A 12,257-nucleotide genomic window follows, 5' to 3' on the forward strand; every position below is an offset into this window, starting at 1 on the left:
AAGCCTTTATTGAATTTTAAATGTTATGTCATGTTAGACATTATGTGCGTTTCTGTCCACCTGTTCTAATGTGCATTTTCTGCTCAGCTGAAGAGACAAAAAATGGCTTCAGATTAAAACAATTTTATCGCTCCACACAGATGTAACCTTCCTCAAATTAATACATGAAACGACAGCACTTTAAATTTTTCCATCCAGTTTTCTACATTTGTTTTTCACTGTTTGATGTTCAAAAATTTGTAGAATTTTTATCTTGTGTATTTTAGTAGCTTTGCCTGAATGCATTACATCTGCATGGGTGTTTTCTGTCTTATTCCACAGCTTACATGAACTACATATCTTTGGGAACCGCTGTGATCGGAGTGGGCAACAACTTGCACTTGATCCTCCCAGAAGGCACCTTCCCTCTGCCCATCACTTCCAGCCAAGTTACTTCAGTGCTAACCCCGATCAGTCAAGTGCACACGGGCACTGTCGCTGTCAGACAAATTTACCATCCACCTTCACTTACCCCCTTGCAAAGATACCGCACAACTGCACCTGTGCTCATTCCTGCACCGGCACGTAAACCTTCATTGACCTCTGCCTTTGCAGCGGTACATTCTAGTACAACCGCTTCCGCTGCTCCTCAAGCTGCTGTCCATCCTACTCTTAAGGTGAGAAGTAAAAAGCAGCCTTTGTTGGGGCCATTTTCAAAGACCTGAACTAAATGTCTGTCTGGTGTGAGTTGGACATGTTGTGTCTGTTAAATATTAATAATGAATCGATCCTTTTAGCTAATGCCTACTAAACGTAAGATGAAGCAGCAGTTTGAGGCCGCCAAAGAGAAAGTGCCCCGTGACATCAGACAGCGTTATGTCAACCTGTTTACAGAGGAGTTCCTCAAGACGACACCCAATGTTAATGAAGCCTTTGAAAAGGTGAGCTTGTGCCACTTAATGTCATCCTCACTGACCTACTACAGTTTACATTTGCATTTGTCTTGTTGTTATTAATAGGCACTTGCTGAAGAGAAAGCTGTGTATAATCGCAGTGTGAACAAACTCAAATATCTGAGTGTTGCAGTGAATGCACTGAAGAAGCTGAAGAACCAAAGTACTGTTGCTGCTAAAGGTGAGAATTTCTGTAGAACTCATACTGTCTTCATGACATGTGATAAAGATATAATTTTGATATATATATATATATATATATATATATATATATATATATATATATATATATATATATATATATATATATATATATATATATATATATATATATATATATATATATATATATATATATATATATATATATATATATATATATATATATATATATATATATATATATATATATATATATTTCTGGTGCAGATGAAAATGAAGTAAACTGCCAAAGATCCAAAGGCAACATTCCCCTTAATCTGAAGAAGTGTAAAGGTGAGTGAGTTTAATTTTGAATGCATTTGTTGGTTCATTTAAATATTTTGACAGCTTCTTATTGAATTAATTTTTCCCAGCAGATGATATGGCATTGTATGAGAGTTTGATGGACTACATTTTGACTGAGGAAAAGCTAGTTGAGGGCAACTATCCTGTCCAGCACCCAGAGAAACCTGGCTGTGCTGCTCTTTTCGATGACGATAGGAAGTGCCATGCAGACCGTAAGTGAAAACGCCATACTCCGTCAAAGGGCAATTTGGTGCTATTCTCATAGTATATCACTAGAGGGCAGACTTTACCTGTGCGGTACTTGTAATGAGGATTTATTTTCTCAGCACCCTTCACTCTGATGTGCTTCTTCTGTTCTGTTGGTTAAAGCCCTCAAGAGGATCTGCTGTCGTTGTGGGGCTACGTACTCTGTGAGCCAAACGGGCAAACACATCCGTAAGGAGGAGTGTAATTACCACTATGGGAAAGGAGTTACGAAGAAAGGTGAGTATACCATAGCTTCATGTTTTCGAAAATATCCCAAATGATTCAAAGTGTTTATTATACAGTTTATACCATCAGATAATTGTATACATTTTTAATCTCATCAGTGCCAGGTGGAGTGGAGACCCGCTACAGCTGTTGTGAGGGAGTCATGGGAGCACCTGGATGTCAGGTGTTTAAGGTAGGAAAAGACTGAGAGATTATTCAATAACTTAAAGTTTCTCCTAATACCACCTCAAATGAATCGGCAGGTAAATGTCTGATTTAATAAAAATGTATGTTTTTATCTTGTCCTCACCAGTTGCATGTCCATGATGCTCTCAGCCTGGATGGGTTTGTGTCGACCGTCACGAGACATCCCTCGGATACGAGCTGTCCTGGGGTCTACTCCTTGGATTGTGAAATGGTGATCAGCTTCTTTAAAATCTTCATGCTTAGTACTAAACTTCAACCAATTTGTGGAAGTTACATCAGTCTGTGTCTGAATAACACAAAAATAAAACTAACAACTTTTAACTTAACTTTGAAATAAGACTATATGATATAAATTGACAGAAAGAGAAATTCTTCAACACCAGATCCTTTTTCCAAAAGAATTGCTGTATAGCTTTTCAGCTTCCCTCAATATACAGTCTAAACGCCAAAGACCATTAATTGTAAATCGTTACTATGTAAGCACCTTGATGTGCGTGTTTGCCTGAACAAACCTAACTTAGTGTGTCTGTGCGTGGACTTAAAATGTATTTTTGATATTTAGCTGACCTTGAGTCTGCAGTGAAAAAGATGTATATTGTGTTAATTTGTCCTCAGTGTTATACCGTTCATGGTCTGGAGCTGTCCAGAGTGACCGTGGTCAACTGTAGTCTGCAAGTTGTCTATGACACCTTCGTCAGACCTGATAATGAGGCCATTGACTATAACACCAGGTAAAGTCATTGGATACTTGGCTGTTTTTGTTTTCTAAAAACCCAAACATTTTCTGTACACCTACTTCAAACTCTATCCCCCTTCTGGTATTAACCCAAAACTGATATGGACACTGGCTAAAACCAAAATATGTATATTTAAGCATTTGTACTGTGTCTTAGTGCAAATATAGCAATACACAGTTAAAGCACATTCTCTTACCATTTGCTGAAAGGCTGGATGTTTACTTTGCAATACAAGAAGATATAATGTCCAATTATCATTGGAAAAAATGCTCTCAGTAGCCTGTGTGACTCTTTACTTATCAAGGTTTTCAGGCATCAGTGAGGAAGATGTGAAGGGTAACCGCACCTTCCTCAGAGAGGTGCAGGAGACCTTATTGAGCTTCATCAGCGCAGACACCATTCTGATTGGACATGGCCTTGAAACAGACCTCTGTGCCCTGAAGGTGACTTCCATAAGCCTTTTTCCAACATTATTGGTCTTTTTGTTGCCATTACATATATAAGTTAACCTGTGATTAAAAATAAAACATTATTTTTGTTTTTTAAACGAGCCCAGGATTTTTAAAACACAGCTGAACCCAAGCAGAGCGAAGCCATTCACATTCAACATGGCCGCCACCTAAGCTCAGAACAATTTCCCTGTAAAGAGCCTTTTTTGATGTTGTTTCAAGAGTGTCCATGTGCATTATTCATGCCTACTATTCATTTAATTTTAATGCCATGTTTTTTTTGGATTTCTTTTTAGAAGCACATTTAAACACTTATATTTAAAAAAATGTCATCTAGCAATAGTGCATTGTCTAAATAATTGATTAGTTAGGAAGTGGGTTTTTTAAAGTATGGCTTGATAACCTGAATGTACAGGGTGTTGACAAACTTGTATAAATACCTCATGAGAAAGTACAAACTCTGAATTAATTTGACAATCACATTTACAAACACTGCAGAAACTCTGGTTCATTGTAGATTGCAAAATGCCAACTTTTCTTAGCTGTTAAAGGTTTTTGGCAAGTTAGACTAGCAACACAAGAAAACTAAGCTATAAAAAAGGGCAATACTATGTTTGTTAAATGTAAAGTCTCAATCATGACTACATGTCTGACACTTAACTGGTGTGTGTGTGTGTGTAATGGACATAAGAGGTTAACAAATGCTAGTTAGGGTTCAACATTATATTGCCCTCAAGGGTCTAAAAGTATGGTCCTATGCGATTTGTCTCAACCATAACCCAACTGGTTAGACTGAGTCACAATCTTTGGATCAAAGAGGCTACAGCCAGTAATAAAAGCTTCAGATATCTTCCTCTTTGCTGTAGTTGCTCCATGGGACAGTGGTAGACACGTCAGTGGTCTTCCCCCACCGCCTGGGCCCCCCTCACAAGCTGACTCTCAACAACCTCAATGCTGAATACCTCAGGAGGATCATCCAAGAGAGTGGTGGGTCATCATGGATAACCACAGCCACCATACAAATGTCTGTTTTTTATTTCAATGTCCATTGAATTTACACTCCACCATACGTCTGAAACACATTTTAATAAAGAAATGGATCATAATGCGAATACAAAATTTGAGTGGAAAGACTATCAATACGTTTAACTGCGACGATCAAATTTATAGTGAATGCATTGTTTGTCAATGTGTACTTTGTTTAAATACACTGTTAATGTTTCTCCCAGTTTGTGGCCACGACACTGCAGAAGACTCTGCTGCCTGCATGGAGCTTATGTTATGGAAGATCAAAGAAGATGGAAAATTTAAAAAATGATGGAAATGAAACGTGATAATCCCCATACTGTTCATACATGAAAATACAAAGGCTGTCGTGCAAATATGAATGTCACATCTAATTGTGGTCTGATAACATGGGAGGGCTGATTTTTGTTTGATTACATCACTTGATTTATGTTAATACAGTGTTTTCTGTATGTTGAATTTTGATTTACAGCCCATATGTCCATGCTTGTATAAATAATTGTGAGAATATGAAGGGTGGGGTGTCATCAATATTATCTAAGTAAAGGCACATTATGAAATTTGTTTGTGTGGTTTTTTTTTTATTACAAACTTACACAAGCCAATGAGCATTCAGTGTTTAATATCCAATTGGCCTCAGGTGCAGTTATGCAAATTAGACCACACCTGTCTGCAATTGAAGTAATTACTGGTGATACAAATGCATCGTATTTGTATATGGAGAGGCTAGCAAGGTTTTTGCTTTAGTTTTACAGGCTGGGCTGACTGAACCTGAGTTTAAATCAAACAAATAGTACAACACATGGCACATTGTTTAGACTTTCACAAGAATACTGGACACTAGAAACAGCATTTTTTTAGTTTTTCAATTTGTTGCCTTACTTTGGTTGTTTCAAAGTTGTGTAAATTAGTGGTTCCAAGCCACACATAATCATTGTGAAACATTACATGATTTAGACCAACAGGACTAGAGAACTGTTTTCACCAGCTACATTTCAATCCAGTCAGTTACTCTGCCTTTCTCTTCGTCTTTCCCTTTCTGCCACAGCACCTCCGGAAGCAGAAACTGCAGGTCTTGATGAAGAGGAGTACGAAGAACAGAACGATGGCGAGGAGGAAGGCCAGGACATCCAGGCTGTGATACTGGTACCAGGTGAGCTCATGGGCCTGGACCCTCAGGTGCTCGGCTCCTTTGTTTCTCATGGTGAACTCGATCCAGAATACTGCCTCATCCCGAGGACTCATTGGTCTGTCGTGGTAGATACTGGACAGCCTCATGGCATTCTCCTTGTACCTGTGAATGTGGACGTACAGGGGAAATGTGGATTAATGCGCTATGTATTTTTTTTATATATACACGTTGCTTTTCTTTGCCAAACCATGAATGGAGATAAACAAGGTTGAATTATTTTGGTTCATGTATTTTAAAACCTAAATATCAAACAGGGTATATATGCTATATTAGGGAAAAAGCCATCCAATGATTTTGTAATTTCTTTGTGACCTTGAAACGGGTGAAAATTAATTCATGCGTTGTATGTATTTTTTTTTCTTTGCTTTCTTTGGCTTACCAAGTATGGGGATAAAAAGAGTTGAGGGTGTTTTTAGTTTTTTTTTGTTCCATGTATTATAAAACAGGAAAGCCAATATGAGGTGTAAAAGCCATGTAGGTGTTGTTTTTGTAATTTCTTTGTGACCATGAGACTATAGTGTTAAAGATAATCAGACGGTCAGCAACGGAAGGTATGAAGACTGTCTTATCTTTTTTTTTTTTTAAGTCACCGACTGCACCTCGACGACAAATTTTTATAATAATAATTCTGTTCTTTGTATGTTGCACTTATACTGGTTTGGCTTATTTGTAGCTAATGGTTGAATTTGTATTCTATTGTTTCTGTATGTTGCACTTTTGTTTGGCTTATTTTAAGCTATTGTTCTGCACTTAAAGGATTGTACCTATTTGAAGCTAATGTACTCGCAAGATTCTTGCTGATCGGAGTTGTATCCTCATGATTGTTTGCACTTACTGGAAGTCGCTTTGGACAAAAGTGTCAGCTAAATGAACTGTAATATGTAACATTTCCACGTAAACGTCCAAAAAACGACTAGACCGGTTATATTTTTTTGTTGAGTTGTTATCCCAAGGGTTTCAAACTATTTACTATGCGTCAGCATTTTTGTAGTCTTCCAGAAGTCATAAGTCATACATTTTACATGTTTTAATTCTTGGTTGTATTTTAATTAAGTTTTACTTTTTATGCTTCAGACCCAGCGCTATGTGTAACGGCAAACCAAAAAATACCTAGTTGGTATCGCTCCACCTTCCAAACCTTCCTTTTCTGCCAGAGACGTGAATGTGAGTCTATGATGCCAGCAAGCCTAGGTCCCTGCTTTTGCCTGCGGCCTGGCTGGCAATGCACCCAACCCCAATGCCAATTCCCTGCGGGTGGTGGACCCACAGGGAGGTGACTCCATGTTTTTTGGGGCTTTGCCAGACAGACCTGGTCTGGCTACACGAGGGGGCATAGGTTACCCTATTCCAAGCGAGGTGATTCAACTCTTTTTGGCTGATTCATGGGGTCTGTGAATTGCTCTTAGGCTGGCCCCTCCACTGGGACCAATTTCTCTTGGAAGACCCTACCAGGTGCTAATGCTTTGGATAACACAGCTCCCAGAGTCACAGGGAAACAAAAACCCGTCCATCAGGGTAAGGTGCCGATTCTTGGTAGGGAAATCTTCAGTACTTTTTACTTTTTTTTTAATACACAGATAAGTAAAGTAACTTACGATTTGTCATTGATGATGGTATTTAATGCATCTCTCAGGTCCTCCGTCTTCATGAAGTTCAAGTCCGTGATAATTGCAGCGCCCTTAGCCTTAATATGGACCATGTTGTCTGGCTGGTCAGCGAACATGGGGATGCCCACCATGGGAACGCCGTGGTAGATGGCTTCATAAATCCCATTTGTGCCACCATGGGTGATGAAAGCTCTGGTCTTGGGGTGACCTGATCAAAAATCATGACACGTACATTACTTTCTCCATATTTTGACTTCTGAATGATGTGACGACTATAAACATATACTGAACATTGGCAAAGGTTTGTGAGTGGGATCTGATCTTGCCAGCTTCCAAAGAGATTTTGAAAAAACTGCAGAAAACAATGTGACAACAAAAGCCCCTACCTCAGGGGTTCTCAATGGGGGTGTTCAGAGAACGTTGCTGGAAGCAGTATTAAAAAATAAAATAAAAAAAAAAGGGGGGGGGGGGGGCGTTTGTTTTATAGGCCCTGCTATGTTGTTAAATCTAGGATTTGAAAAAAAGAGCGAGGCAAAGTCCTTGTATGTGTAGATTTACTTGGCAATAAACCAAATTCTGAATTCATTCTGACCAGAGTTCAGACTTTTATTTTGATGAGTGATAAAGTGCTGCTTGAAAAAAACAAAACAGCGCTGTCGCCCTCAGCCACCACTTGCAAGCATTAATGTTTTTCCAAGCATACCCTATGAATAAAACTAATCGGAATTAATCATAAAAGACTAACCCTCTGGTCGGGACGTGTGGGTGTGGAGCACCGCCCATTGCGAAACAGCAGAGGAGAGATTGCGCAAAGCACGGAAACAGTAGACACGGAATGTGCACATGAATTACATAATAATTAGTTTATAATAGCCTTTAGTTTATTTAATAAAAGAGCACTTGTTCAATGTGAGTTGTAATTTGGTGCTATATATTTAAAAAAAAAACACCTTAAATTTCACAGGGGGCGCAGCGCCTCAGACTTGGAGGCTGCTTGTTTTCCGTTTGAACACTTAACAGTGCAAATGTTTCGCATTTCTGATAGGCTACTGTGTTTAACACCAATTCATGTTTGAATGTCTTACCCGTTTCTGATTGGCTGAAGTCTATGACACCGATTTTAAAGTTTGAATCTCAAACTTCTTAACGTTGCATTTGTTTAACACTCCTGAATAAAATGTCTATTTACATTCCTTTGTTTGCTCCCTGGGTACATTAGGGCAATTGAAGGTAAAAACGACAACAAAAAATTATTTAAATAATATTTATTATTATTTAGAAATGTTATTATGTAACTTCAATCTCAGAGAATTTGAGTTTTTATAATATAGCTGCCTAATAAGAAAAATAATATAATAATTTAAATACAAAAAGGAATATAATCATTATGTAATATAAATACGAAGAAAAATAATCGTAATACAAACAGAAAAATAATCAACATTAAAATTCAGGGGAGACAATTGGCCTACATTTTATTTGATGGGGCGGAAAGGGACCTGGATAATGGATCGGGGGTCACTGGCCCAAAAAAGGTTGAGAACCCTACCTCAAGGATTTATGCTGAAGTGCTATAAATATCAAACTCAGAAATGTATTTATGATGACCAAAGTTTTTAGGATAAGTTGTCTGTAAACCGTGGATATTAAATATAGTACCAGCTCGTAATAATGCGTGTTATGTGTTTTGGTTGGAAAATCCCTTACCCCTGACTTGCTGTGCCAAAAAACAGTTTTCTCTCCTATGTCCCTCTTTAGGATTTTGTACTGTACTAAATAATGAAGAAAAAGCACAGTGTGGTAGATACCCTATTCTATTTAAAAGGCAAGAGTATTGCTGTTGAAGGCTTTATAAAAGCTGAACTTACCCAGTAGGTCATTCTGAGGGATCCAGTTGTATAGTTTGGTGTTGACACCCAGAGTCGCTGGTTTTTCTCCGCTGTATTTCCACAGCACCTATAAACAACAGTAACACACTTTAAGACAAACACAGTGCTAATTCTATGTCATAACATAATGCATATCAGTACATTTAATGATGTATACTAAAACAAAGAACAGTTGTATTTTATAAATAAGAACTCCAGTACTTTTTTTATTTGGAAAATGGTTAATCTTTGGTGATAAACTTGGCTATTTAAGATTCTCTATCCAATGTGATTGTGTACCAGGTGACTAACAAGAACAACAAATTGTTCAAAATGGTATGATTTTAAATTAAGCATTCCTTAATTTATTAACTCAAATGTGGCTTAACCCTGTCATGATATGCTACAGAAAATTGCAGATGAACATTTAATATCTAGGAATTTAAATTATAGACACTACCGCTGACTGTCCTTGTCACAACTGGCTAGCTAATCGCTGTCACTCTGCACTGTGCTCATACGGCGGTTACTGCTAATAATGCCATCCCGACCTACAGCATTTCCGCATAAACTGCCATGTTCAGAGCCGTGTGGAGGCAACCCCTCAAAATACGCTCTGAATTTCGTATGAAGCATCATTTTTTTCTTTTTTATAACCTTAGTTCAGATTGTGTAATTCTCCAGTTAACATTTTTGATGCCTTTTTGTTCGTTACATAACCTGATACTGCATTTTCAAACGGCAACTTTTATCTTTTTTTTTGTTGTTACATAAGTCAAACAACTTATCATTCACCAAATATATTGTTGGAAAATGAAAACCTAAAGATCCTCTTTGAGCCTATTTACAAGAAGAGCTTTGAAAATAGACATTGCTTGCAACTGCTTTGCCATGTGACAACAGTGTAACACTACCATTGAAATTGTGCTTAGGGCTCATTCAAGATAATAGAGTTGACGCATACAGTGGAGAGTGTCCTCTGACCTTTTGTGGGATCTGAGCGAGGGCTGAGGCTATCATGTTTCCCTTCTCTGCAGTAATGTTCTTGATGAATGATCCCAAAGTGAAGACCACGATGCCAGCGTCTCCAGAACTCTGCACAAACTCCTCCATATCCTGAAAGAACAGTAACATTATCTCAGTGCAAACCAACCAGCACTTTCTTTTCTTTCCTCAGCATTGTAATGGGTTATTCTCTTCATGGTTCATGTCAGGAATACTGTGGAGGGTTAGTAAGATATTAAAAGGTCTGTGATAGTGGAGGCAGCCCTACCTCTGGTAAAGGTTTAGCAGGTCTGCAGTGGATCCCGCCAACAAACTTGAAGTTGGGGAGGAAAGGACGAGGGAAATCAAAATCCCAGTAGGTTCGCATCAACCAGATATCTGCTCTACCCATCACCTCGCAGGCACTGGTGGGTGTTCCTGTCACAATGCAAAAGTGATAGATGACAGCCGCTCATTGAAAAGTATGGCTAATTAAGAAGATGGCTAATATCCAAATTGTATTTACTTAAAATATCAAATTGTCAAAAGTGATTGGATATAAAAGCATTGCAAGGAATCCCGTGCAATTAAATCATCATTGTGCTTCATGTGGTCCATAAACAGACCGAGGCAGATGGCTGCTCACCCAGAGCCTGGTTCTGTATTTGAGGTTTCTTCCTGTTGAAGGGAAGTTTTTCCTTGTTGCTGTCACACTAGTGCTTGCTCATGGGGGAATGTTGGGTCTTGCTAAAGTAAAGGGTAAAATCTAGACCTGCGCTATATGAAAAGTGGCATTACATAACTTCTGCTGTGTTTGGTGCTATATAAATAAAATTGGCTTGACTTAAAAAACATGTTACACAGAGGTTTTTGTATCTGAGTTGTTCACCTTTGACTTCGGAGTAATATTTATCGAGTTCTTTCCAAAAAACGTGGTCCATCACAATGTCCTGCAGTGCGTAGAAGAGGAAGTTCCACACTCTCTCTGAGAAGTCCATCTTGTCGGTCAGTTTGCTCATAGCACCGGGAACAAAGGAAGGTGGAGCAGGGAGCTGAGCACACTGTCTCTCGAAGTTATGGGCTAGGGAAAAACGCAGGGAGAAGACCAGGGGGATGCCCAAAATATCTGCTACTAAGTCACTGCCGGTGAAGATGGGGTCAGCCAGCAGAAGGTCATAGTTTCCCTCCCTCAGCTTCTTCATGATTGTTTCTGATTTCAGGACACCGTCCAAATACTTCAGATTGTACTGCATGTCGATCTTCATCAGATCCATGTATTTGATGTAAATCTGCAAGTAGTTCATATGATCCATCTCATACATGGAGAAGTGAAGGAACTCCTCCATAAACTCCTCCATGGTCTCCATTGGGACAGAGACATTGAAGGGTTCGTAGCCAAAGCGAGAAGGCTCACTGGTGTTCATGAACATCGACGCTGCTTGGGACCAAAACCTTCACCTGGTGTCCTCTGTCGATCAGCGTCTCCAGCACAGGCTTCAGGTTAATCCAGTGGCTGCCTTCAGTGTACCACACCAAAATGTTCCCTCCATTTGCGCTCCATGTCGCACAAAGCAACAGCAGCACGCAAACAGAGAGACGCTGCTCTGGCTTCATGGTGCCTGTTTGTGAGGGCTCTGTGGCCTGATCCTTTTTCAAAGGTGCTCCTAGAAAAATAATGATTAACTAAACAAAGCTGAACTCTGGCTCGTAGCTCCTCTTTGTGCTATATGGCACATAAGATAACGGAACAATCTAAAGCAAGTGGTTAGAGGTAAAAGGTAATGGCTGTAAAGTTCAGTCAGTAATAAAAAAACTAATTTCAAATCTGTACCAGAAATCCACAAACGGTACCATAGTTGTATTCTTTTAAAACATCCCAAATGTTTTAAGTGTTTACAGCTCACACCATCAGAACACTATGTACATGTTATTAACAGTTAACAGTGCTGATAACATGTGAACTGAGTTATAAAGAAACAATATTTATGAATAGAACTCTTTCTATCTAACTGTTAGATAAGTGACCTGTTAACAGAAATAAGAAAATGTAGAAAATAATCAAATATAACACTGAGCATTGACTCTGCTGGATGTGGCTCAACTGAGTCTGTGCTTGTACTGGCTGTTGATCCAGCATCTCCCCGACTGACCAACCTAATAGGACAATATGTACATTTTACAGGTGCTATACTATTATTAATTCTTTATCAGCTGCATCAGGCCCATTCAAACTGGCTCCCCCAGATCTCCTATATACATTTTCAAATATAAAATACT

General features: G+C 38.8%; 2 protein-coding genes across 8 annotated transcripts in view; one reads left to right on the top strand and one right to left on the bottom strand.

Moving 5' to 3' along the window:
- The window catches only part of LOC115013077 (RNA exonuclease 1 homolog), a 9,687-nt gene extending 4,794 nt beyond the window's left edge, over positions 1–4,893 (top strand). For 3 of the 7 annotated variants that reach the window (XM_029439056.1, XM_029439053.1, XM_029439055.1), the window contains exons 5-16: positions 322–656; positions 777–920; positions 999–1,113; positions 1,362–1,427; positions 1,508–1,651; positions 1,809–1,922; positions 2,030–2,103; positions 2,224–2,328; positions 2,733–2,848; positions 3,159–3,297; positions 4,170–4,290; positions 4,533–4,893. In XM_029439056.1, coding sequence (XP_029294916.1) covers positions 322–656; positions 777–920; positions 999–1,113; positions 1,362–1,427; positions 1,508–1,651; positions 1,809–1,922; positions 2,030–2,103; positions 2,224–2,328; positions 2,733–2,848; positions 3,159–3,297; positions 4,170–4,290; positions 4,533–4,621 — 1,562 coding nt within the window. In that variant the 3' untranslated portion in view covers positions 4,622–4,893. Of the gene's footprint in view, positions 1–321; positions 657–776; positions 921–998; positions 1,114–1,361; positions 1,428–1,507; positions 1,652–1,808; positions 1,923–2,029; positions 2,104–2,223; positions 2,329–2,732; positions 2,849–3,158; positions 3,298–3,410; positions 3,942–4,148; positions 4,291–4,532 lie in introns of those variants that run through there. The other 4 variants (XM_029439054.1, XM_029439057.1, XM_029439058.1 and 1 more) reach the window with 4 other exon arrangements.
- A 444-nt stretch (positions 4,894–5,337) lies between these two features.
- Positions 5,338–12,117, bottom strand: LOC115013816 (UDP-glucuronosyltransferase 2A2-like). Its single transcript, XM_029440341.1, is given in 8 exon segments — positions 5,338–5,623; positions 7,117–7,336; positions 8,997–9,084; positions 9,981–10,112; positions 10,270–10,418; positions 10,870–11,413; positions 11,415–11,663; positions 12,100–12,117. Coding segments are annotated over 8 exon segments (1,686 nt in total).
- Positions 12,118–12,257: the final 140 nt, after the last annotated feature.

This window comes from Cottoperca gobio, chromosome 9 (assembly GCF_900634415.1).
Source record: "Cottoperca gobio chromosome 9, fCotGob3.1, whole genome shotgun sequence".
Lineage (NCBI taxonomy): Eukaryota > Metazoa > Chordata > Actinopteri > Perciformes > Bovichtidae > Cottoperca > Cottoperca gobio.